The sequence below is a fragment of the Phaseolus vulgaris genome, chromosome 5, assembly GCF_051622355.1.
Source record: "Phaseolus vulgaris cultivar YP4 chromosome 5, ASM5162235v1, whole genome shotgun sequence".
Taxonomy (NCBI): Eukaryota; Viridiplantae; Streptophyta; class Magnoliopsida; order Fabales; family Fabaceae; genus Phaseolus; species Phaseolus vulgaris.
In genome coordinates this window covers 40,642,453-40,668,581 of record NC_143502.1, presented here as the reverse complement: position 1 = coordinate 40,668,581, position 26,129 = coordinate 40,642,453, and the positions used below count along the sequence as shown (strand labels likewise).

The 26,129-nt window shown below is 28.1% G+C and overlaps 3 protein-coding genes across 4 annotated transcripts; 2 read left to right on the top strand and 1 right to left on the bottom strand.

Annotated features, from left to right (window-relative positions):
* Positions 1-10,103: 10,103 nt before the first annotated feature.
* LOC137817080 (transcription factor MYB46) lies at positions 10,104-13,195 on the top strand. The gene is made up of 2 exons (XM_068620310.2): positions 10,104-10,405; positions 12,210-13,195. Exons 1-2 carry the CDS (start codon positions 10,137-10,139, stop codon positions 12,853-12,855), a joined length of 915 nt encoding a protein of 304 aa, XP_068476411.1. The 5' UTR covers positions 10,104-10,136; the 3' UTR covers positions 12,856-13,195.
* A 4,797-nt stretch (positions 13,196-17,992) lies between these two features.
* Positions 17,993-22,901, top strand: LOC137817006 (protein DETOXIFICATION 42-like). Of its 2 annotated transcripts, none has more exons than XM_068620207.2 (13): positions 17,993-18,989; positions 19,248-19,369; positions 19,623-19,832; positions 19,989-20,173; positions 20,308-20,443; positions 20,537-20,633; positions 20,800-20,900; positions 21,252-21,415; positions 21,763-21,834; positions 21,912-22,028; positions 22,120-22,215; positions 22,314-22,435; positions 22,512-22,901. In XM_068620207.2, the coding sequence occupies exons 1-13, from the start codon at positions 18,913-18,915 to the stop codon at positions 22,555-22,557; spliced, it is 1,545 nt and encodes a 514-aa protein (XP_068476308.2). In that variant the 5' UTR covers positions 17,993-18,912; the 3' UTR covers positions 22,558-22,901. The 2 variants fall into 2 exon arrangements, 1 of the variants encoding a protein (XP_068476308.2); XR_016520817.1 differs by having other exon boundaries at positions 18,053-18,989; positions 20,814-20,900.
* Positions 22,902-23,339: 438 nt separating this feature from the next.
* LOC137817005 (mitochondrial import inner membrane translocase subunit TIM10) lies at positions 23,340-25,319 on the bottom strand. Its single transcript, XM_068620206.2, has 6 exons — positions 25,188-25,319; positions 24,530-24,577; positions 24,394-24,446; positions 24,213-24,251; positions 23,963-24,032; positions 23,340-23,613 (listed from the first exon to the last, which is right to left on the bottom strand). The coding sequence occupies exons 2-6, from the start codon at positions 24,569-24,571 to the stop codon at positions 23,563-23,565; spliced, it is 255 nt and encodes an 84-aa protein (XP_068476307.1). The 5' UTR covers positions 24,572-24,577; positions 25,188-25,319; the 3' UTR covers positions 23,340-23,562.
* Positions 25,320-26,129: the final 810 nt, after the last annotated feature.

Below are 26,129 nucleotides of genomic sequence, written 5' to 3'. Positions count from 1 at the left end.
ATCAAAATTTGATTAACACTCCAAGTAATAACAATCATCTGCTATGACATGGAAATAGACTCATAGTTTTAACACAATAAATGATTTATAAAAGATTTTAATTTTGTTAACATCACATTTACACACTAATGATTTACCTAACTAACTAAGTAGAAGATTAGGTGCATTTAAAAAAAATGGTGAGTCTAGGTTTAGATGGATAAAAATCAATAAATATATTTGTTTTTCATTTTATAGGAACTAAAACTGTATATCTAAGATAATATAATTGAAAACTAAAAACATATTTAAATAACAAAACTAATTTTAGAAAAGTAACATTATAGTTACTTTTATTAGTTATATTAAAATTGTCTTATGTTAAATATATGAAGTAAGATGTCAATTTCATCCAGCACTTGTAGAATAATGAACTGTTACCATCTGAACTATATAAAATATTAAATGAAATATATTTTGACAAATTGATAACATCACTTTTTTTTTCTTTAAATAAAAAATAGCTATATTTCCAGGTGGGATATGGCCCTCCTCTAAAGGGAACAACTAAATAAAATCAAAATTAAGAAAAACTGAAAAAAAAAATTATAATTAAACCTAAATTTAAAAGATGAAAGACTAATTTTAAAAAATAAATTAAAAAATATAAATAAGATTAAAAAAATACAAAAATATAATTTAGCCAAATATTTATAATATTTTTTTTAGAAAAAAATCATTAAAAAAATTATTAAATATAAATGAATTTTAGATTAAAAAAAAATTAATTAATATATGAATTCAATTAAATACTATTTTAAATATTATAAAATTATTAATATTTAAATTAATTCTTATTATTAATAAATAATTTATAAATTGATATCCAGTTAACTATACAGATTTTAACTACCAATTATTTAGATGTTAAAATTAAAGTTGGTAACTAAAACATTTGTATCTAAATAATATCAATTTAAAAGTTATTTATTAATAATAAAAATTAATTTAAATATTTTAAATAATATATAATTAAGTTAATATAATAATTAATTTTTTTTATTTTAAAATTAATTTTTATTTTATAATTTTCTAATATTGAATACATTTATATAGGAAAAGTTTGATGTGACCTTATTCTCAGATATGAAACATGAATTAAAGTATGGGACTACCCTTTAAAGAGCTTGATTTATAATCTTTTCCTATGATTAGAATTGTGATATCTTTTCCTTCACAAATTGAAATGCTTTATCATATATTAGACAAATAGACAGTTGGTTTTATGTTTGGTCCTTTTCAATGACATATATTTCATCTTTTAGGTATCACGTTATTAATTATTTTCAAAACAATAAAAGTTAATGATTAAGTGCATGTTTGATACAATTTTTTATTAAGTGCATGTTTGAATTCACAATGATTGATCTTTTATTTAAAAATAAAAAATATACTAAATGACATCAAAGACCCATAAGAGAAAAAAATATAGATTTTTATTATTACACGTGATAGGAAGAAATAAATAGAAATAACAAATATTGTGAAAATCCATCATATTTTATATACCATTCCCTTAACTTGTTTTTTTTTAATGATGTTAATTTGTTATTTAAATTTGTCTACCTTTTTTATTTTAATGATGCAAACAAAAAGTTCAGCATATGCCACGTGGACTTTAGGCATTGGTGGTTGCATTTTCTTAGTAGTTAGGTTTGTAAGAAAAGGTCATGCTTATAATAATAATTAACACAAACAAGACTAAGATTTGAACCCATAACAGTAGAAAGAAAGCATGGAAAAAAAAGCCAAGACCTTTTTGAAAGAAGTGAAACTATAGGCAACAAAGAAGAAGGATAGGGAGAAATATAAAATAAAATAAAAATGTATTATTCTTTAATAAATAAATAAAAGAGTGGAAAAATCATATTTAATAGTTGGAAGAATGGAAAAGTGGCCAAACAGAATAAATAAATTACACGAAAACTATTTTTGCATTAATTATAAATTATTTTTATTTCATCATATGTATTATGGAAATCATAAACTACCTGTAAGGGATATTAAAACTTTGTTACAAGCTAAATTTTCTATAAAGTTTACCATATCAATAAGGTAGTGTCTAGCACTTTCACACACTAGTTTAATTTTAAATCAATTTGTGTTAGCAGAACTAACAAGTGATTTGTTTTTACTCATATGAACCTTATTCATGGGATCTCTAATCACAAAAGTTGAGTTTTCATAACTTGTTTGTTTGCAAGAGGATTGAGTCTTAGTCCCCTTAATGTTTCTAACATCATGTTTCTCCTTAAGCCTTTGTTTGTTTTTGAACGAGAAAATGTGAGTGTTTACTGTTAAGAGATAAAACACGAAAAACGAGGTAAAAAATCAATAAAAAACACGAAAAACAAGAATAACAATACGTTTAAACTTTTTTCGCTCTGTATGAAGGAATCGTGAAGAAAGTCTATAATTTATTAATTAACTTTTATTTTAAATTTAAATTATTATTACTTTTATTTTAAAAGGTTACAATTTAAATATAAAAATATAACTAAAATTCTAAAAACATAATTATTATAAAATAATATAATTAATCATATTATATTAATTTATATTTAAGTTAATCATATAATAATTAATCACTTTATTATAAAACCCTAAATAATAAATATATTTTTTAAAAATAAAAAATTAAATTTATATAATAATTATATTAATTATAAAAAAAGATAAAAATAATAATTTTATTTAATGAAAATATATTTTTATCAAATATTTATAATTATAAATATTTAAATATTTTTATCAAAATTTATATCATTTTGTATTTTTTCTAAAGTTAGTTCTAATACATTATTAAAAATAATATTTCAATAAAAATAATATTTTAATTAAAAATAATTATAATTTCTAAATAAATATATTAAAATAACTTTTTAACAATTTTTAAATATAAATATATATTTATATTTATATAAAAAAATATAGTTTCAATCACACCCATCACATCACTCATAAACTTTCCTCACACTTTCCACTCTATTTACCTTAATCCAAACACCCCAACTTTCTTTACACTTTCCACTACAAGAAAATCATCAAATAGAAACCAATTTTCAGAAACCAAAATAATTAGTTGCAATATTAACTAAATTAGAGACCATTTTAGAAACTAAAACACAAATTGGTTTCTAAATTAGTTTCTATTATTTTATATTATTGTTAAATAGTTTCTAAATTGGTATCTAATTAGCGACCAATGTTTTATCTACCAATTATTTAGTTTCTAAATTTAGTCTCTAAAATCTTGGTTGCTAATTAGAGACCAATTTAGAAACTATTTAACAATAATAGAAACTAATTTAGAAACCAATTTTTGTTTTAATTTCCAAAATGGTTTCTAATTTAGTTACTATTGCAACTAATTATTTTGGTCTCTAAAAATTGGTTTCTATTTCATAATTTTCTTGTAGTGTTCTCTTCAAATCATCTCAAATTCACTCCCTCATCCAAACAAAGCCTAAGGGTTTTGTTAGAGTACCTTCTAAATTTCGTTATGACCTAACATAATCATTGAAAATCATGAAAAAGGCTTATAGAGAAGGGATACTCGAAAAGTAGGAGTTAAAATTATGAAAAATTACAAAAACGAGCTCTAGAAAGTCAACCTTTTGCTGGAAATAAGTAGTAGTAATTGGCTAGATACCCTCATACTCTCGGGTGTTTAAGATTAGGTTCATAAAATTCAACAACTCAGAGGGTGTTTTACTAGTTTTTTTTTGTGATATCTTATTTTGTAAAAACATGTTATAAGAAGTGTTTCACCGCAAAGATTATCAAGAGCACGATAACTTTCATAATTTTTTATTATAATTTGACCTAAATTTTAAAACATGAAAGACTAATTTAAAAGAAATTAAAACTTATAAAAAAGATAAAAAAAATACAAAAATATAATTTAGCCAAATATTTATAATATTTTTTTCAAAGAAAACCACTACAAGAAAATCATTAAATATAAATTAATTTTAGACACCAAATATAATTAATTGCTATATTGACTAAATTAGATATTATTTTAGATACTACAAAAATTATTGATATCTAAATTAATTTTTATTATCGATATGTAAATAGTTTATAAATTGATATGTAATTAGGTACAAATGTTTTAGCTATCAAATATTTAGATTCTAAAATTGGTAGCTAAAACACCTTAATAGTTAATTAGATATTAATTTATAAAACATTTATTAATAATAGAAACTAATTTATATATAAATAATTTTTTAATATCTAAAATAGTATTTAATTTAGTCAATATAACAACTAATTTTGTTATTTTTAAAATTAATTTTTGTTTTATGATTTTTTAATAGTAAATATTTGGTTGGGAGAACTTGATGTAACCTCTCGTATGTAACACGAATTAAAGTATGGGACTACCTTTAAAGAGCTTGATTGATAATCTTTTCCTATGATGAGAATTGTGATTAATATATTTTCCTACTTAAATTGTCCCAACTACAAAATTTAAATGCTTTAGACAAATAGACCGTTGGTTTTATGTTTGGTCTTTTTCAATGATGTACCTTATATTTCATGTTTTAGTTATCACGGTATTATTTTCAAACAAATGATTGATATTTTATTTAATAACATAAAATATACTAAACGAAAGCGTTTTTATAAATAAAAAAAACAAAAAATATGCTAAATGACATCAAAAGAGAAAAAACATAGATTTTTATTATTACATGTGATAGGAAAAAATAAATAAAAATAATAAACATTGTAAAAATCCATCATATTTTATATATCATTCTTTTCTTTTAATTTGTAGATTTTAAGTCTTACTCAATCTTATAAAATCTTAATTTATAAAGTGAAATTTAGTTATATAATATGAAATATTTTAATTTTTAATTAACACGAGATGTTCAATCATTTAACTTTTCCAATATTGTCATGAAAATGATATTAATTTGTTATTTAAATTTGTCAACTTTTTTATTTGAATGGTGTAAAGAAAAGTTCAGCATATGCCACGTGTCCTTTAGGTATTGGTGGTTGCATTTTCGTAGTAGCTAGGTTTGGAAAGGAAAGATGATGCTTATAATTACCACAAACAAGGCTAAGATTTGAACAGAGAACAGTAAAGAGAAAGCATAGAAGAAAAAGGCCAAGGCCTTTTTGTTGTTTGGATTAGAAGTGAACTTATAGGCAACAAAGAAAATAAAATGTCTTATTTTTTAATGAATAAAATTAAAAAGTGGAAAAAAATTATGTTTAATAGTTGGAAGAATGGAAAAGTGGCGAAACAAAATAAATAAATTATACGATTTTTTTATATTAATTATAAATTATTTTCATTTCATTATTTTTCTCTTGATATAAAACTATTTACTATATTTAAAAAAATACTTTTTAAGAATAAAAATGGTTTTATCACTACAAGAAAATCATGAAATAGAAACCAATTTTTAGAGATCAAAATAATTAGTTGCAATAGTAACTAAATTAGAGACTATTTTAGAAACTAAAAACAATTTTGGTTTCTAAATTAGTTTTTATTATTGTTAAATAGTTTTTAAATTGGTATCTAATTAGCAACTAAGGTTTTAACTACCAATTATTTAGTTTCTAAATTTGGTAGCAAAAACCTTACACTACAAGAAAATCATGAAATAGAAAACAATTTTTAGAGACAAAAAATAATTAGTTGCAATAGTAACTAAATTAGAGATCATTTTAGAAATTAACAAAAAAATTTGGTTTCTAAATTAGTTTTTATTATTGTTAAATAGTTTCTAAATTGGTATCTAATTAGCAACCAACACTACAAGAAAATCATGAAATAGAAACCAATTTTTAGAGACCAAAATAATTAGTTACAATAGTAACTAAATTAGAAACCTTTTTAGAAACTAAAAACAAATTGGTTTCTAAATTAATTTCTAAATTTGGTATAGCAAAAACCTTGGTTGCTAATTAGATACCAATTTAGAAACTATTTAACAATAATAAAAACTAATTTAGAAACCAATTTTTTGTTAGTTTCTATTCTAATTTAGATACTGTTGCAACTAATTATTTTGGTCTATAAAAATTGGTTTCTATTTCATGATTTTCTTATAGTGTTGGTTGTTAGATACCAATTTAGAAACCATTTAACAATAATAAAAACTGATTTAGAAACCAATTTTTTTTTTAGTTTCTAAAATGATCTCTAAAAATTTGTTTATGTTTCATGATTTTCTTGTAGTAGGAATGGAGGCAATATTTAGTTCAACTTTTTTTTTCTTTCAATAGATAAATAAACAATAAAGTTGTCAATTGAGAGTAAAAGTTAGGTAAATAGATTTTTTTTAAAATAAATTACAGTTAATTTGCACACAAGTTAAAGAAAAACGTTTGTTAAAAATGTTAAAGAACAAATTTGATTTCAGTAATAAAAATTCATTTCATTTTTTTTTTTTGGAGAAAATCATCAAAACTGAATCTAGTTTTAACTAATAATATACATATATATATATAATATAATATAATATAACATTTTTCATATTAGATTATTGTAAAACATGATTGAAAACATAGAAAAGATAGATTCTCTAATTTATAGATAATTATTGTCTTTAAAGAACTTATTCATGATATGTTGCGTAAGCCGTTCATGATATAACATAGCAAAGAAACCCAAAATCTAATTTTATTTTATTTCTATTTTTTATTATTGCATGAAAAAGTATAAAATTAAGCTAACTGCTGAACAATTTGCGCCAGTTTTATGATTGTTATAAGATAATTGCTATGTTTAATCTTTAAAATCCACTTCTTAATATATATATATATATATATTTTTTTTTTTTATATATATATATATTAATAGTTTTTAATACAATTTGATAGTTTTAATAAAATAGGTAAATTTGTATAATATAAATATGAATATGAATTTATGAAAGTTATTTTATCAAAAATAAATAAAGATATTTAAGGTTACTCAATTCTTATATAGAAATATTAACTCATATAGTTTCCAAAATTCAATCAAGTAATAAAATATTACATCAGAATTCTCAAAAAAACAGTTCATACCAACATGAAGCCTCGAGTAGCATGTAGCAAAAAAACATTATCAGTATTAACTCATTGCGCAAGTTTTATAATTAGTTATTAATTTTGGAGTCTCTAACCTACCTTATAGAGCCTACAGAATCACCAATAACTGTGATTAATCATTATATTATTTGAGGTCAAAGTAATATTAACCTTATACAGCTATGCTTCCAAAGAACCATTTCTTCTACGTATCAACCAAAAGACTCATATTCTCTATCCCATCTTTACCAATAATAAAAGAATCATAAGGATAACAATTTATATAAAACTAAATTGAATGCATACATACCAAAGGTTTAAGACACCAATAAGAGAATGAGAAATTAGCTGACGTATCTTTTATGAAATCCAGGACCAAACTTTAATTTGTGTCAGAGAGATAATTTTAGTATGATTAACCACTTCACCTTTAAATCACTACAAGAAAATCATGAAATAGAAACCAATTTGTAGAAACCAAAATAATTAGTTGCAATAGTAACTAAATTAGAGACCATTTTAGAAACTAAAAATAAATTTGATTTCTAAATTAGATTATATTATTTCCTATTATTGTTAAATAGTTTTTAAATTGGTATCTAATTAGCTACTAAGACTGGTAGCAAAAACCTTGGTTACTAATTAGATACCAATTTAGAAACTATTTTAACAATAATAGGAAATAATAGAAACTAATTTGGAAACCAATTTTTTTTTTAGTTTCTAAAATGGTCTCTATTTTAGTTCTTATTGTAACTAATTATTTTGGTTTCTAAAAATTGATTTTTATTTCACGATTTTCTTATAATGAATAAACAATTATTCTTTTACCTCCATATATCGCTAACTAACGCCATCCACAAGTTATCTATAATAAGATTCATAGAATCTTGAAAATTAGTATAATCTATTATTATCGATATACCAATGCTAATATTCACCCCTTCCTTTATTATATATGTAACTTTAACTTTATGAATTTTTTTTATTATCTTTTGTACCTACAACCAATCAAATCCAGCAATGCCACTTCTACAAGTACATGATTTGATGACTAATATTGCATTGTTCGTCCCTGCTTACCCATTTGGTCCCTCTAAAGGGGTGCCACCACTTTATTAAATTCAACCATTTTTCAACTTTTCTCTGCACGATCTTCAAACTTTTTGAGGATAAAAAGAACAATCATAATAATTTTTCTCCAGAATGAATATGTCCATTTTGCTTTATTCAAGTTCATTCTCCTTTTACTGTTGAAGGAAGGAGTCTGTTATAGTATATCAGATTTGGCAGAAGAGTTTCAGAAACTAGGGTAAAGAAATTGTTCATAGGTAGGTTGGTGAAAACGTAATAAGAATCATAAACAAAGTAGATTTTGGTCTCCCCTATTCAAGTTTGTTGTAATTATGCACAAGTAATTGTCAATACATTTTGTCCTTCAATCAAAAAGATGGTCTGAGAAGTCAATATTCTGTTGCACCATTTCTTTCATTCTTTTTCTCACATGATTCACCTTTGTTTAAAGAATGTGCATGACAAAACACAGAGAAGGCTTAAAGTGCTCCACTTCCTTCAATCACAATTTAGTACTATACCCCTTTTGATTACCATTTAAGAAAGTATTAATCTTCATACACCTTCATCAACTTTGGTTGGTAATCCATAACCGTACTAGACTATATACAAATTAATTATAAAATCAAGTATTTTAACACTGATTTTTATTTTATTTTAAATTTTAGATTTTCTATTAACTTTGTAGTAAGGAAAGGGTTGGAATTGGTTTTTACTAGTATTTTTTTATGTAACAAATCAAATTTTCAATATGGACTATATTGAAAATAGGTTTAAGACATAGATAAAAATTGACTAAGATTCATTCTAATAGTTTTCTTACAAGTACTCATAAGGTTTAAAGTTTAAAGTAGGATCAAAATACAAAACCAAAAACATATTTAATCCTAAAATCAATTATTTAAATGCGTGATTTACTCTTTTTTTATCAACAAGAAAAAATAAATAAATATGAATCACTTGAAGGGTGATTCAATTCTTATACATTTTGAACATCAAGCCTAGAAATGTTCAAACAAAAACAACAACCCCTTACCGACTGTAGAAAGAAACTCTCACCCAATTTAAAACAAATAACTTGTTTTTAATCGAAAACATACAAACCAATGGATCAAGACACCAATCTAAAAAGGAAAAAGAAACTAGAAAAACTTTGAAAGTAACCCAAAACTGGATCTTCAGTTGAGTTAAGGAGAAAATTTCAAAATAATGAATCGGTCATTCCCCAAATATGTTATTTAATTTTTGGTTAGTGATTTGTATACGGTCTAATAAAGCTCGAAAGTTCTGTCACTTAATTTTCATCAGGGAAAAAAGAATGGGTGTGTATAGATATAATACATGGATGATCACACAAATATTTGAGTCTGTTTTACCTTTTCTTTTTAAATGGATGCAACATAAGCATGTGGATCTTATGCTAAGAATTCAAAGAACACAACACATAAATTATGCAGTGGAGGCATTATAATATTGTATGGTGCCCTAGGTTGTTATTAATTATATTTGTTGTTGTATATCTTGAAGTACACGTGTGGAGGGAGAGAGAGGAGATTATGTGAAGTGGAAGCAAATAGCTTTGGGTTGGTCATAAAACAAACTGGTATATACGTTTAACATATATTTTGTCTGGCCCCTTATGATTGATGTGTGTGTGATATGATAACCTTGTGAGTGAAGAAAATATGGAAAAGAAAAAGACAAGGCCATGGAGTCAAAGACAAGACTACCACCTATCTTTCTCAATCCCTTAGGTCACTCTCCAAACCGTTTTCTACTAGACTCGTCAACCAACATCTCTCTCTCTCTCTTTCTCTCTTTCTCTTTTCTCTCACTCTTCCCTATTTTGTAAGCAAACCCTTAACCATCACCATCATCATCATGGTCATCATTAGTTGCCTCCCCATGAAGCTTCTTTCTGATCTTTCAACCTTTATAAACCCTTCCCTTGTGCAGATATCAGAGCAGTTGATCCAATGAGGAAGCCAGAAGGGTGCAGTGGTAAAGAGAACAAGTTCAGAAAGGGGTTGTGGTCACCAGAAGAAGATGAGAAACTGATGAAGTACATGGTAAACAGTGGACAAGGATGTTGGAGCGATGTGGCAAGAAATGCTGGTCTCCAAAGGTGTGGGAAAAGTTGTCGGCTACGATGGATCAATTACTTGAGGCCTGATCTTAAGAGAGGTGCATTCTCACCCCAAGAAGAGGAACTCATCATCCACTTCCATTCCTTTCTTGGAAACAGGTTCATCTTCCATTTCCACTCCATTACTGTGCATAACTTTACCCATCTTTGTTAATATTAATTACTAATTTCAGATCCATGCATCATTAACAACTGGTAATTACAACACTTCTGCTTTATGGCAAGTAGTTCATATATAATGCTTTTCAAGGTTTTATTTCTTTTTAGTAATCAGCCACCCTGCACTTTCATAATCATGTCTTTAAAGCTAAGCCATTCATTCTATATTGAAGAATAACTCTAATTAAAATGCCACTATATACAATATATACTTCCGACTCAAGTTTGAGAAATAATATAGCTAGACTCATTTATTATATTTGAGATATTATCTGCTTTAAAGATTGATGTTTCGTCACGATTTTATTCTTAAAAAAGTCTCAATGAATTAAGAGGAATAACTGTATAAGTTATCCTTAACTTGGCATACCAGAACATATACATATATATTTGTAAGTTAAGATACAAGACAATACAACTTTTTCTAAAATATCCTAAGTTAATTTATAACTGCGAAAACCTAGCTAGTCCTGGAGCAATATTAATTAGTATTATGGAATTGTTAATTAATATTATGAAATTGGTTGTAACGGTAGAGTATTCTTTAAATGTAAAATTTAATTTTATTAATTCTTTGCAAATTTACATGAACTCAGAATAGCCATTCAATTTGTTGCTTGGAATTTAGATGAAAAGAGAGATTAAAAGCCACGACCTATAAATTTATGATACATCAAATTCTTGAGCATTCGGATAATAATATTTAAAATAAAAATAAAAATATCTTTAATGTAATCTTTTTTTACTTTCCTTTCCAAACAGTTAATAAACGCAAACTATACTGTGAAAAACAGACATGAAAATTAATATATTAATATTTTAATTATACTTTCTTTCATAATAAAGTTGTTTATCATTTTTTAAAGAGAGAATCAATTTTTTATATTCTCATTCTTATTTTCACTTTACAACTCCATTTAATAATAAAATATTCTATTTAATTAATAAAAATAAATACAAACAAAAATTTTAAATAAAATAATAATATATTTAGTTATCAAATGAAAAAGTGTAAGAGAATATTCATGTCAAAGTATCATTAACTTTTTTTAAAGGTGTCAAATTTTCATTTTTCTTTAAGAAAAGAGGAATATTATGTTTTCACATATTATTATTTTGGTATGTTACTTGCGTCTTGTTTTTCTCTATTTTCCCTATTTATTATTTAGATATTAACATCGACCAATGGTTAAAAAGGAGCTTTAAGAATCATTTCTCAGTAGAAAAAAAAATGTTAATATCCATTTTATTTGTCTTGTATTTTTTTTTTACTGTGGTCACATATCACTTATTACCTTCTTTTTCCTTTGTTTCATTTTCTCCCATTATTTATAAACCCTAAATGCAAAGTGAATTGTAGGTTTACGAGGTTCTCTTCTCCATTTACTATTTAGTAATATTTAATCAGCAAATCCATAATGGAGAAAATTTAGGAAGGTCTTTTCATCTGTCAAAATCTAAATTTCATTAGTCCAACATACGGCACAGTACACATATTTTGAAGTTCAAATAACAACAGCACCATGAATACACACACACGCGCAAAGCAAGAACTTCGAGTTGAAGTCACTCCATGTGTTTTCTTATACTTTCTTTTAGTTTCCCTGAGAAGCATTCCTTTCAATAAACACACGATATAGCTATGAACAACAACAACAAAAAGTGCAGACATCAATTTCTAGTTAATTTTGTGGTGCATATGTGAATTCATTGACCTGATATTACGTGTGTTTCACTTTTGAAGATGGTCTCAAATTGCGGCGCGATTGCCTGGGAGAACCGACAATGAGATAAAAAACTTTTGGAATTCAACGATAAAGAAAAGACTCAAGAACATGTCGTCTGCAACCACAGGTTCAACCTCAACAAATGCTAGTGAGACCTCATCTGAACCATGTAAAGACCCCAAAACAGGAGGGTTTGTGCCTACACAACATCATCAGCATGCAAGCTATGTGCATGTGTTTGGTTCATCTCCATCACAGTCAATTCAAACCACAGCTCTGAATACAATGATTGAAAGGTTGCCTATGTTGGATCATGGACTAAACATTGGGCCATGGTTTTCTCAAAGTGAAGTTGAGAAAGGTTGTTATTTAGAAAACCAAGTGTTTGGGAGTGTGGATATTGGGGTTGAGGGGGATATGTTTGATCCTCCCCTTGAGAATCTAAACACCAGTATCAATCATAACCTGAGTAAGAAAGAAACTAACAGCAGTTACTTTGATGACTTAAATAGTATCCTTAACAACTGCAACATTGGCATAACCAGTGAAAATAAGGAAGGGGTGGAGAATTTGTTTCAGCAAGAGTTAGCAACGGCAGAATGGGATTTTGAGGAGTTGATGAAAGATGTTTCCTCCTTTCCCTTTGTTGATTTTTCATTCTGATTTTGAATTTTCTGGGGATTCCATGTTGCCAAATCCAAGCCTCTAGAACCCTAGCTATGAACCTTATTCGAGTCTTGTAAGTTGTATTATACACTCTTATTTTTTGCCCTTATACCGAATTCACAATCACAAAAGTTAGCAAACAGGTATAGGTCTCAAATAAAAGAATCAATTGGTGATCGTGTAATTAGTCTTGAAGGTTAATTAACTTCTGCCCTAACAATTTTTATAAGATCATCACTCCTTTGCTGCTGTGGAAACCTGTGTAATCTGCCATACTTGTAAACAGAAGGATGTGAATAGATTGTTCTACATTATTTTTGTTTTCCCTTGTTCAAGCTTTTTGCAGATATATATATACACATAGTACTCATTGTTATATATATTAATACTTGGTTTTATATAATCTGAATCCTGAGATGTGCAAATGAATACTGTTACTGGCGACAGGTTTGTAGTAATCATTGATTCCGTTCTTAAAATCTTTGAAGCAATCAGATATATATGCTTTCATGATTGTTTACATATACTTTGGAAAGGTTAATTAATCGTAAAAAAACTCCACTTGGTAGAAAATGAGGGTTAATGGGCATCAGTTGTGGAATTCATCATACTATATGGAAGCTAGTTTAAGGTAAATGGTTTAATTCAAAGAGTAATTATAAGCTCAGCATTGATCATTTCAAGCCTTGAAAAAGGAGTAAATATAATTATTATATTGACAAACCAAAAAATATGTCATAGAATATATAATCAAGAAGTGAATGTAAAGCAACTTTTAAATTTGAAATGGACATGAGTAAAGATAAGAAAAAAATTAGTGCCCTACTCTTTTCTTTTGCCATTTTATTGTAAAGAGGTTTTGATCTTATATAGATATCACGTTTGGCTATTTTATTGTAATTTCTACACTTTTTGACATCGTTTTCGTCATTTTTTATTTATTTTTTACAGTAAAAATAAAATAACGCATATTCTGATACACCATTTGCCTGCCATTTTATTGAATATGATAAACATTAAAAAAAAAGAATTGATAGAAATAATTAACGATGAATTTACACAAATTCTTCCTGCACGCCGACTTTTTTACCTGCATCCTATACATTTTAAATTTCCAAAAATATCTTTCATTTCAGATAAATTAAAAAAAAAAATACATTCCAGTAAATTAAATCTTAAATAAATTATTTTTTTCTGGAAATTAAATTTTGAAAACGTATTTTAGAAAAGAGATTCTGAAATCCAGAAAAAATGTTCTGAAAATCTAAACCAAGAGAAGTATTTCTGAATATTCTGCTATCCGCACCCCGTTTTATTTAAGATCATTTTTGTCCATAAAAATAGGGTGGGTGTAGGAAGTAATTTCCAGGAATTCATTGTTTATATGGGCCACGCTTCGCGGGTTTGTCGTAAGTCAAAAGCCCAGCCCATTTGTAATGATAAAATAGAATATTCAGTCAGGTGTGAGACACACACTGCTTCCAAAAACGGCCATGCTGCTGATTGACACGTGGATATGATGGAATCACGTAGATTCTTCTTTCCCCTCAATTATTGAGTAAAATCAGAATATTCTGGTGTCGTTATAAATCTGATGATAATTTTTTTAAAATATTTTTTTTAATATTTTTAAGATTTAATTAATTATAAATTGAAGTATTTTTAATTAATTTTAATACAATTTCCGTTTTATTTAAAATTTAATTAATGTTTTAATGTAAATGGTGAGGGAAAATTAAGAGTAGAGTGTTTTTATGGCTATTATAAATGTGAGCTTAAAGATTGAAGATGAAAAGGGTTTAGGGTTTGGTGGAGTATTACTCAGCAAAGCATTATGCAGTGATGCTGATTATGAAAACAGTTATTTCACTTTATTTGCACTGCACTTTTTAATATAAGTTTATTATTATATGCTTAACTTTCATAACAATGGTGATTAAAAAGAAACCAGTTGAATTGCAAGACTTCTTGATAATGTTTTTTAAAAGTGTAATTTGATTTTGAGATTAGTTCTAATGCGATGTTAATCATTGGATCAAATTATCTTTTACTGCAATTGTCAAACACTAAGATTCAAGTTCATGATGTGCCAAAACCAAATTATAAAAATTACAGTAACTATTCATTAGTTGGTTAAAATATATAATATTAATATTTTCTTTTTTAAGTACAATAAAAATAAATATAGAAAACACTCTTAATAATAGATAATTCGAAAAATTTGCATGCGATCCAAACATTGTATAGTCATTGTAAAAAAGATTATAGGATAAAATATTGGGAAGAAATAGTGATAAAAATATAGAGATTTTTTTATTTATTTACAAATTGGTTTTTCTACCGTTATTTAAAATCTCGTGTGAGAAAAATAGTTATGATTATCTTTTTTTTTCTTCTAAAATTATGAATTTCGTACACAAATTCCTTATTAATTTTTTTATATATAAAGAAACTATTTATAAGTATGCAATATTTAACATGTAAGCACAACTTTTGTTTTATATTTGATACAAAATAACTTATATATAAACAAATGAATTCTTTTGAAGATATTAAAACATTATAAGATACTTATCAATAATTGTATTTTTTTGGGGGGACTAATTTGAATATTTGTTTTTTTACTGTTGAAATGACATTTTAATGTTATTTAGAGTTTTATATACTAAAACAGTACAAAATTATTATTATTTCTAAATATAACAGGATTATCTTAGAAACAAATATTTTATCAAATTTAGGAAAAAAGTGAGCAATTTTTTTAAATTAACATAAAATAAAATAACAAATAGGAAATAAAATAGCTCCTTAAATGGATTTTGTCACTGTTTAAGACTTTATACGTTAAAAATGATCGAAACGTATTTGTTGTTAAATATATGAATTTTCGTATTTAACTTACTTTCATTTTTATTCCAAAAATTAAAAATATTTTCCTTTTTTAAAACACCATAATTGGATACTAAATTTATAGTAAATAAAAAATACAAATTGTCATGTTTTTTTATAGTCTATCAATCTGCAATAAATTTGACATGCGTGCATAAATGTCGAAATAATATCACAATAAAGGGATTTACTAAATTGTATCCTACAAAATTAGTTAATAATTAATAATAATAATAAAATTGTCAATATATAATTTGATAGTCATAAATAACTTTGATTTACTAAATTAACTAATACACAATATATTCTACAAATAAATTAACTAATGTGTATGGAAATTAAATTGACACAACTTTAATATTCAAGAATGAAATCATAATTACTTGTTAATTTCTATTACTAAAATCTTTTGACCTAATTTCAAAGATTGAAATGGCTTATACTTATGCTTTTAGATGGTTTACTTTATTATAATTATTTGTTTCAGTAAGAGTTAAAAGAAATTAATTTGATATTGTAATAATAAAAATAAATAAATATATTTGAGAGAGCTAAGATTGGAAGAAGAAGAAATAATAAAACAAGTTTCAAAATAGTTTTAGTTTTTCAAATACAAATAGAAATTTTAAGAGAAAGAAAAGTGATTCTCAACAGTGAAAAAAACACAGTGAATTTATAAATAATTTTATATAATTAATTACAAAACAACATTATTCAAAGAAAGGAAAGTGCAAGGGAATTTCCCCTTAGGAATTTCAGTGGACCACGCGCTATTATTTTGCCTGTGGATTCTTCCCTTGTCAATTCCGCTCTATTCCAAACGCAAATTACATAATATATGTGACAAAAAGTGATATAGAAAACAAAATTAAAAATTAATAATATTATAAAATATTACATGTTCCTATTGTTCAATTTTATGTTTGAAGAGATCAATAATAATTTATTTATATTTTTTCACAACAAAATTAAAGTCAAAAAAATTAAATAATAAGATTATTTGTGTTTAGACTGCTTTTGTTTCTAATTAGTCAGTGGTTGTTGAAGGTTTTCATGTTTCAATCAAAACATGAACTGACTCAAACTTTATAAAAGACTAAAAGATAATTATTATTTTTTGGTCAATATCACTTTTTGAATGGTTCAAATCTAGTCTTCTTCACCACATACTTTCTCCATGGAGCAAAATTCCAGTATTGACTGGAAAATATATGACGTCTTAATTTATGAGATGAATTTAGGATTTAGGGTTTGTTCTGTATTATTTGTTTTTATCTTTTAAAAATTGGTGTTACCATTAAGACATGGATGAATTAAAAAAAAATAAAAATAAAAATTATTTTTGAACTTGACTCGAAAATATATTCGATTCTTAAATTATGTGAGACTATACTCACAGTACCAAAATCCTTCTTAATGGTAATATTTGCGTAAATTTTGTGATTTTAAATTCTGATTTTGAGTTATTGTATGGTTGTTTTTTCCTACACCTCCATAAATTATTCTCTCACCTCCATAAATTTTTATATTTTCAAAAATATCTCTCTATAAGTTTTTTTTAAATTCGTAATCAGCTTCTGCATTACATAATCTGAAAATCTTTTTTCAGATACATAATGTAATCCGAAAATTGACTTTCAGATTACATAATTCAAAAGTTTTTTTTTAAATACGTATCTGAATTGCATAATCCAAAAACTAATCTATAAAAATGACACGAGAATAATAAAAATATATTTTTACGTTTCGTAAAATATAAAAAAAAAAAAAAAACCTATGGAGGTGAAGGAATAAACACTCTTATCATATTAGCCTAACGGTAATAATGGCGGAAGCTTTGTGGTTTTAAATTCTGATTCTGAGTTATCATATTAGCCTAACTTTACATGGAAAGCGAAAACACAATCTTTTTTGTTTTATACATTTTTCATGGGACCCAATATCTATTAGCTTTATATTACTACTAATAATTAATTTCCCAAGAAACTGGTTCACTATTTTCAGTGACATCATCTATAAAACTGAAATTAGAGATTAATACATTTTAAAAAATAATAAATTTACTAATTAATGTTTATTAAAATTAAATAAAATATCTATATAATTTTGAATGGATTTGAATAAAAAATATAACAGAGTCAGTAGTTGGACACGTGGTGGTAAGCATGCATGCAGTGGGAGTTTGAGACTTTTGATGTTGATGAAGCATTCTGGAATAAAGTAGTGCCACATGTTTTAACAATTCATGGTAAACAAGAGGTGCCGATTGAAAAACATCATTCACTTTCTCACCTTCTCTTCTCTCACGTTCAACCTAATTGGGCCCACATTTGTCCCTCTTCTACTTTTTCTCCTCCACCACATTCTTTCTACTTCCAACGTTTTTTTGTCTGTTCTCTGTGTTCCATTATCATTCTCGCATGCATATTTTGTGACACGCATCATGCAATGGTGTGCTACCTCTGTTGTTGTTCGCTTCAAGTTATTGCTGCTTAATTTCAAAGCTACCTTCAACCGTCTTAATGCGGAGTTTCAAACCTTTAATTTCGTGTAACTATGGTACCTCAAGCAAGTGAATCACCTTTTGGGTACTAGAAAAATCTGAGTTGTAGTTTGCTTCTGTTGCTTATAATTGGTTGGTTTGGCTTTCTTTCAAAGCCCAAATGTCCAAGTTTTGAATTTTAGGCTGAAGCAACCGAATTTAGGTGGTAATAAATGTCTCTTGTTCTTAAGGGGAACTCACCTGACCCTATTTCATGTGGGTGACCCTTTTTTGTTAGCTTTTTTTAGTGTGTTTTAGTGCTGTTTGCATTCTTTACTGTAATTAGTGGCTTTGCTCATAGTGACTGAGAAGGACTATTCTGTGCAATTGGGGGAGAATATAAAAGGGCATCTCCTTTACCAACTTTTTATCCCTGTGGAGTCTATCCCTATTCCATTTTGATTTGACTTGATTGGTTGGTGTGTATTTAATCGCATAGATACCAAGATATTACGCAGCCTATACTTAGGGACCGAAATTATGAAGTCTTTAAGCGTTAATGTTGAAGGCAAAAGGTTGGCGCATGTCTGATATTGGAGCTCCTTCAGTGTCTCTTCAGTTATGTATCACTAGCCTCAATAAGTGGTCTTGAAAAACAACACAGTCGATTTGGCTTCTCGGAGATGGCTGAGAAAGAGACTATGTATTCATTAGGTGATTGGACGAGAATACCAATTTGTACTTTCTTTAAGGATGCAAGGTATGACATGTTTATGTTCTTATGGCATTTCTGTAGTAGTGGTACATATCTGTCTGAAGATCGCAAGTTCTAACTTCAAAGGCCAAACTGATAGTGTTGTTCATTAAACAGAAACTGCACATTTACATTCTTTTTCCTGAAAATTTCCATCCGTTGTACGTATTTGAATGATGTAAATTTGAAGGCGTGGTTGACAATTCCAGTTTTAAATCCATGCTGAGCTGTTAGGATGAACGCTTGATTTTCTTCTCATTGCAGACTGGTTTTTAAAGCAGACAGTCTTGGTCGGGAAATTTTGTCAATTGCATTGCCTGCAGCAATGGCTTTGACGGCTGATCCTATTGCTTCATTGGTTGACACAGCGTTTATTGGCCAAATAGGTATGTTCTGTTATTGGTTTATTAATTTGAGCATATCATACACATTTCTTATTTCAAACAATAGGTGCGTGTGACTGTTTGAAGCAGTAACACTAGAATTTTTCTGTATCTATGGGCCCACGATGCTTCAACTGACTTGCTTATCAACCTAATTGTATATATGAATATGACAACAGAACAACAGGAAACATGTTAGTCAGGAGTACTATACTGACATGTATTTGAATGCCTTATTTACTATTGGTTCGTGCAGGTCCAGTAGAGCTTGCTGCTGTAGGAGTTTCAATAGCTCTCTTCAATCAAGTATCAAGGATTGCAATATTCCCTCTTGTCAGTGTCACCACCTCTTTTGTGGCTGAGGAAGATACCCTTAGTGGAGCAAGCCCTCAGATAGAGGAGGGTAAATGCTTGGAAGCAGGTCCACCTATGGATACTGAAACCAAAGAGTTATTACCACAGAAAGGTATCATACCATCTGCCATTCTTTTGTATAGGTTTGGTTTCTGGCAAGTTTTCTTGGCTTCTGCTCAAGAGCAATGATCTATTGCTCTGCAGGATAACCAATAAAAGGTTTTGTGAATTTCCAACAAGACCCTTTCATTTTCTTGGTGAGGTACAGGTGGAAATGTGCACAATTCAGATTTTGTTTGTGAATCTATTAATATAGTTCAGGAGGAACACAAGAAAAGGCATATCCCTTCAGCTTCAGCGGCATTATTTATTGGTGGTGTTCTTGGCCTCATCCAAGCAATCTTTCTTATATCTGCGGCAAAACCTTTATTGAATTTCATGGGAGTAACTTCTGTAAGTTCCTTAGGTTTAAGGAATGTTACTTTTAGGATTATAGCACTTTGGTGTTTACTTTAACTTGTTCCTTTAGTGGCTTGACCTTATTTGAGCATGGGATGATTGCCACGTAATATAAATTATTTATACAGGACTCTCCTATGCTACACCCTGCACAGCAGTATCTGAGATTGAGGTCCCTCGGTGCTCCTGCCGTTCTTCTTTCCTTGGCAATGCAAGGAGTTTTCCGAGGATTTAAAGACACAAAAACACCTTTATATGCCACTGGTATGCCTTGACAAACTTAAATTATCATTGATTCACAAATCACAATATCCTGCTATTATCTGATTATAATTACTCTTTCCTTGATGTATCTAGTGGCAGGAGATGTAACTAACATAGCATTGGATCCTTTATTCATGTTTGTATTCGGCTACGGTGTCAGTGGTGCAGCCATTGCACACGTTATATCTCAGTATGTTTTATTTAACTGTAATTCAAATACTCTGATTATACCATTGTTAAAAGTATGGAAGACTCTGCAAAGTACTTTTATGCAGAGATATCTTGTAAGTTGCATAGTGTTTTCCTTTTGTTCATTTTGATCCTAATTATCCTTTATTTTCAAATTAACTGTGTAGGTACCTAATTTCAGGTATACTCCTGTGGAGGTTGTTGGAACAAGTTGACCTTATACCTCCAAGCTTAAAGCATCTGCAATTAGAACGTTTTCTTAAAAATGGTAAGAGTTTGTCTTGCCCTGCCAAATTATCTACAAAAAATAAAGAACTGGGGAAGGATGAAGAAGCCATGCTACCTGCATTAGGATTAAACCATAATGAAAATTATTTACTAAAGATGCAATATATATTTCCTAGCAGTACTAAATAATGAATACCTTATTTCATTTTATTTAATCATAAATTTTGCAGAGTCAAAATTTTCTTATAGAAATTTCTATGGTGTTTTCTCTTATCTTTTTCATTCAAATTGATACTTCTACTAATGGTTTTCGTATAGATTAAGAACTAACACTTCATGATTGAGACTTGACACCTTTTTTGTTCTTTCGTATTTTATTGTTGCCAACCAGGTTTTCTATTATTAATGAGAGTCGTCGCTGTAACATTCTGTGTGACACTGGCTGCATCATTAGCTGCACGGCAAGGATCAACATCCATGGCTGCATTTCAAGTCTGTCTGCAGGTTTGGTTGGCAGTTTCTCTACTTGCCGATGGTCTGGCCGTTGCTGGGCAGGTTAGATATAACTACTTTGTCCAATAAATACCTTGCTATGTTACTTCATGATGGTTTCATACCAAAACACTTTCTAAAATATCAACGACCTCCACTTTAATAATGTTTTCTTGTATGAGAAAAATGAAAAGGTTTTGGATAACATTATCGATTGTTTGTTTGAATTCATTTCCAATGTACACTTTCCTGTGAAAAGGTAGGAAAGTGATTAAGTTGGAAAGAGGATTGGTTTGGTATGAAATGATCTATATTCAATGGCTAACTGAATCTTCAAAAGTGGAAAAATTACATGCTTATTATACTCCAAGTTCTTGGTAAAATGTCATTTACCATCATGTTGGTTTCAGGCTATTCTTGCTGGTGCATTTGCTAATAAGGACTTCAACAGGGCATCGGCAACCGCATCCCGAGTTCTGCAGGTGCTTTAGAATCTTAAATGAAATCCTCATCTTTCACAAGACATATATTGTAAATGTGACACACTATTATACTGCAGATGGGTTTGGTTCTAGGATTGGTACTTGCATTCATTCTTGGTACAGGTTTGCACTTTGGTGCTAGAATATTTACAAAAGATGCTGAAGTTCTCCGCCTCATTCAAATTGGGATCCCGGTAATTATTCATTTTCAAATTGGAAAGGATATTGGTAATCTATCTTTCCAACCCCCAGGGAGACTCACCTTCATGTTCATTCTTTTACCAGTTTGTGGCAGTCACTCAACCCTTGAATTCTTTAGCATTTGTATTTGATGGTGTCAACTTTGGAGCTTCTGATTTTGCATATTCAGCCTTCTCCATGGTGGGTTTCTCTTCTATGTTTTAATGTTGATATTATGTTAAATATCCAACCTTCTGCACAAAATATTAAGGGCTTTACTTAATTATGGTAACTCTCAGGTTGTGGTGGCAGTTCTAAGCATCATTTGTCTGCTTATTTTGTCATCCACTGGTGGTTTCATTGGTATTTGGGTTGCTTTGACCATCTATATGGGTCTTAGGGCATTTGCTGGCTTCTTGAGGTAATAATGAATTTCAAGGGTTATTATTCCTAATGTTTTCCTCCTAATTGACTAATGAATGAATACGTTGATGCAGGATTGGAACAGGATCAGGACCTTGGGAGTTCCTGAGGAGCTCATAATAATAGCATTCCATGAACCAAAGTTTCAGCTTCATAAGCCTATAGGTTGCAGTGGTAATTGCTAAGTACATTTAAGCGAGAAGCTTTCCCTGGGTTTTTTAGTCGCTTTGAAAATTCTTCAGAGAAAGAATAGGCACTGTTTGACCTCTGCTTCATAGAAAAAGTCTCTAACTGTACTCATAGTCTCGTATATGTATGAAATGAAATATAGAATCAACAATGAAAATGTAAGATTGTAGGGAACAATCACTGGTTCCTTTTTAGCTTTGTATATGGTGATCCCTACTGTAGTTTGTCGAAAATCAAATTTTACAAAATTTTAATCAATACATACTTTCTGCTGATATGATCTAATATAGCGAAGTTCAATCCCATCTAAAAAAGAGAATGATTGTGTTATTGAACAAGCTATCAACGACCTTCTGTTTTACTTCTAAAAATGGAGATGAACTTTTCTGAAAGTTATGTTACAACTTACAATACCCTCTGTTTATTTTCAATACTCCCCGTAATTTCTTTATGTTTGCACAAATCCACTTCTAAGGAAAAAAAATAAAAACATTAAATTGCAAATAATCATATTTATACCAAGTGACTAGAACCCTTGATATCAGAACATCACGAGTTTTTGTTTTTGTTTTGGAAAAATGAGCTATTACTACATCGATCTGAATATATTCAGACATTTGATTTGAAAGCAAGTAATATTGTTTGAAATCGGATAGGAAACATTCCAAGTTTCTGACGGCATAATGCCGCAAAACGATTGGAATAAAAACAAATTAGAAAAGAACAAAGAATTTAATCGACTAAATTACTTTTATTGTTCACCTTTAACAACCTCAAAAGGCCATCATCAATTCCTTTCTTAGCAAAATTGGCCTCAAAATAGTCATGAACAAAAATAAAGACTTTGCATGGTATTAAATTAACGCAAACTATTAATATGGTAGATGTAGCTAACTGGTTGCTAACTGCAAACGGGAAAATAACCGTACTCTTGGACTACATCGGATGCTTCCCAGAACCAAGCAGCTGACCAATTAGATTAGTAACCTAATAAAAACAAGAAAACTGCTTAGACAACAAGACACAATCACTATATTCAACATTTGCAGTCTCCCATGATTTCAAAAGCAAAAACCATCCTGAAATCAGAACTTCCATGATCCATATATACTTAATTTGCCTTGCATTGTGCAAAATTATCAAGACAATTATAGTCCAAACAGGAATTTTATACGAGGAGCACAAATTTAACCAAGTACTAAAACCCCATTAAGATTTCATCCCATCTGAGAAACTAAAGCATAATATGGAATATGATGAGAAAAGAATAATAGACAACTCAAAAGGTGGCCGTGATTCATCAAAAAAATAAACATAGAATAGAAAAACATCTTACCTGCCAGTATTTTGAAACACAGCGATCAATGCAACTATTTTCACCCATATTTATCTCAGGCTCCTTGTACCTGAGATAAGAATGTGATAAACAGATTATCATAACATTCACGTAGAGCCATCGTAAAATAATGCGACAGCAGACAACTCTCTTTGAGAAACAAGAAACTAATCTCCAAATTGACTGCATGACACTTGAAGGGCATCAAGCATGCTCAAGCAGTTTACACAATTAGAAAGAGTTCCTCTACCTATTCTCAACACATTTGTTGAAACAGGTGTCGGTGATCCTGAATATTAAAAACAACAAAAGATTAGGCAAGTGAATTATTATGCCACCAACAAATCTTCTCGAAAAAAATGCAATCCAATTCTACGGTATACTTGCTAACAAAGCAAACACTATCAACGCAAGCAAGAAGGGAAACCTACTTGTTGAATGATTCGACCCTATGTTCCATCTCCTTTTCAGCCATTCCAAATATCTGCTCCATTACCACAGATAAAATTTAAACATGAAAAACTGGTGTTTCAAAAATACAAGGAAGAGAAAAGAACAAACACCTACCTGTTCTTTATCTAAAACATCCGGGGAGATGTTGGCAGCCATTTTACCCTAAAAAATATCAGATGATAAATTCAGATAATGGAAATCAAGGAGTACAAGAAAACATAAATTTTTCAGAATATTCTGAACTAAAAGGGATGAACCATCTAACTCATAAGAGCTACTGTTGACGTTTATGGTAAGCTGCTAATAAACCACATTCCAAATTATTCACTGAGATACATATCGAAGTTTGATTAAAGAGATTTTTGTCAACTAAGTGGTATTAATTTGTATACTACTCAACGATTCTCCATATTGATTAAAGAGATTATAGGCCATTGAATTGGATTAGTACTGAAGGATTGTGATAATTTACATAAGATGAAGGACATCACCAAGTAGATTTTCAATATTTCTATTTGAAAGTTTGCAACAATAATTTACAAACAAAATGTCAATTATTCCTGATAAAATTAAGGCATCATCTTCACCTGGAATAACCATATTATATATCACACAAATTTGTCCAATTCTGTAATCAACAAAATCGTAGCTACTATTCACATATCGAACCATCCAAATGCTTCTTTTCCAATTATACACCAGAGAATTACCAAAACTACATCCCTAGTTCAGTTTTTGAAGCAAAATAAAAGAGTGTGAAAGAAAAACGTACAATAATTTGTTGGATCGTTGAGAGGAAGCGCGAAGCAACACACAGACTCCAATGGCGGCACTTGAATGAGACTAGGTTTCAGGAGACAAAATTTGAATTTGAATTTTTCATATTTTTTTATTTGAATTTTAGTAGTCCATATGGTATATTTTAAATAAAATGAGATAAATGAGTATATTTAATTAAAAATATAGGAAAAATAAATCTTTGATTAAAAAATTAATAAAATGTAAAATTCATTTTATTGTCAAGCAAATGAGAATAACATTTTAAAACTAAAAAAGATTTGAGTATTATTTAATATAACTTTAAAGGAGGAAAATGTAATTTACTCTAATAATTAGTATGTGTGTGTATATATTGTAATTTGATTAATTAAATAACTATAATTACTATATGTATTTTGAGTCAAATTAATTTATGAGATTAATATTTTTTAATTTGAAATTATAGGAAACTATAATTATTTTAAGACTTAGATACACTTGTAGTCTTTATAAAAGTTTAATAGTATTTTTGTCTAACAATTTTGTGAAAGTGAAGAATTTTAATCTATTGATGATGTGTTTTTTCAATCTATTACAGGAAACATTAACATATTAAAAAATAATAACAACGTTAGTTATTTCTTTACGTAAAATATTAATAATACTATTAATTATAAGTTTTAATATTATTATCACGGAAAATGCTTTTAATGTTTTGTGTTAACACTTAAACAATATATTATGTTAAACTAAAATTGTTTAATTTTGAAAAAAAAAATTGTGTTACTAAAATTTTATAATACCCAAAGTGAAATTAATTATTTTTTAAAATTGAGATAGTTAAATTATGAATGAAGGCTATTTATAGGTGGAGGGTACCAAAATTTGGACTTATAAGAGTAATTGTTTTTCATTTTCTTACTATATTATTTCTCCAGGGAAGTTTTTAACTCCT

Excerpts from the sequence above, each read along its gene's own strand:
- LOC137817080 (XM_068620310.2), top strand. The coding sequence starts at position 10,137 with ATGAGGAAGCCAGAAGGGTGCAGTGGTAAAGAGAACAAGTTCAGAAAG. Across the intron at positions 10,406-12,209 it reads CATTCCTTTCTTGGAAACAG|ATGGTCTCAAATTGCGGCGC; the intron begins GTTCATCTTCCA and ends TCACTTTTGAAG.
- LOC137817006 (XM_068620207.2), top strand. The coding sequence starts at position 18,913 with ATGGCTGAGAAAGAGACTATGTATTCATTAGGTGATTGGACGAGAATA. Across the intron at positions 20,174-20,307 it reads ATTTCATGGGAGTAACTTCT|GACTCTCCTATGCTACACCC; the intron begins GTAAGTTCCTTA and ends TTATTTATACAG. Across the intron at positions 22,216-22,313 it reads CATATTCAGCCTTCTCCATG|GTTGTGGTGGCAGTTCTAAG; the intron begins GTGGGTTTCTCT and ends GGTAACTCTCAG.
- LOC137817005 (XM_068620206.2), bottom strand. The coding sequence starts at position 24,571 with ATGGCTGCCAACATCTCCCCGGATGTTTTAGATAAAGAACAG. Across the intron at positions 24,033-24,212 it reads AACAAATGTGTTGAGAATAG|GTACAAGGAGCCTGAGATAA; the intron begins GTAGAGGAACTC and ends TTCTTATCTCAG. Across the intron at positions 23,614-23,962 it reads GTGTTTCAAAATACTGGCAG|GTTACTAATCTAATTGGTCA; the intron begins GTAAGATGTTTT and ends TGTTTTTATTAG.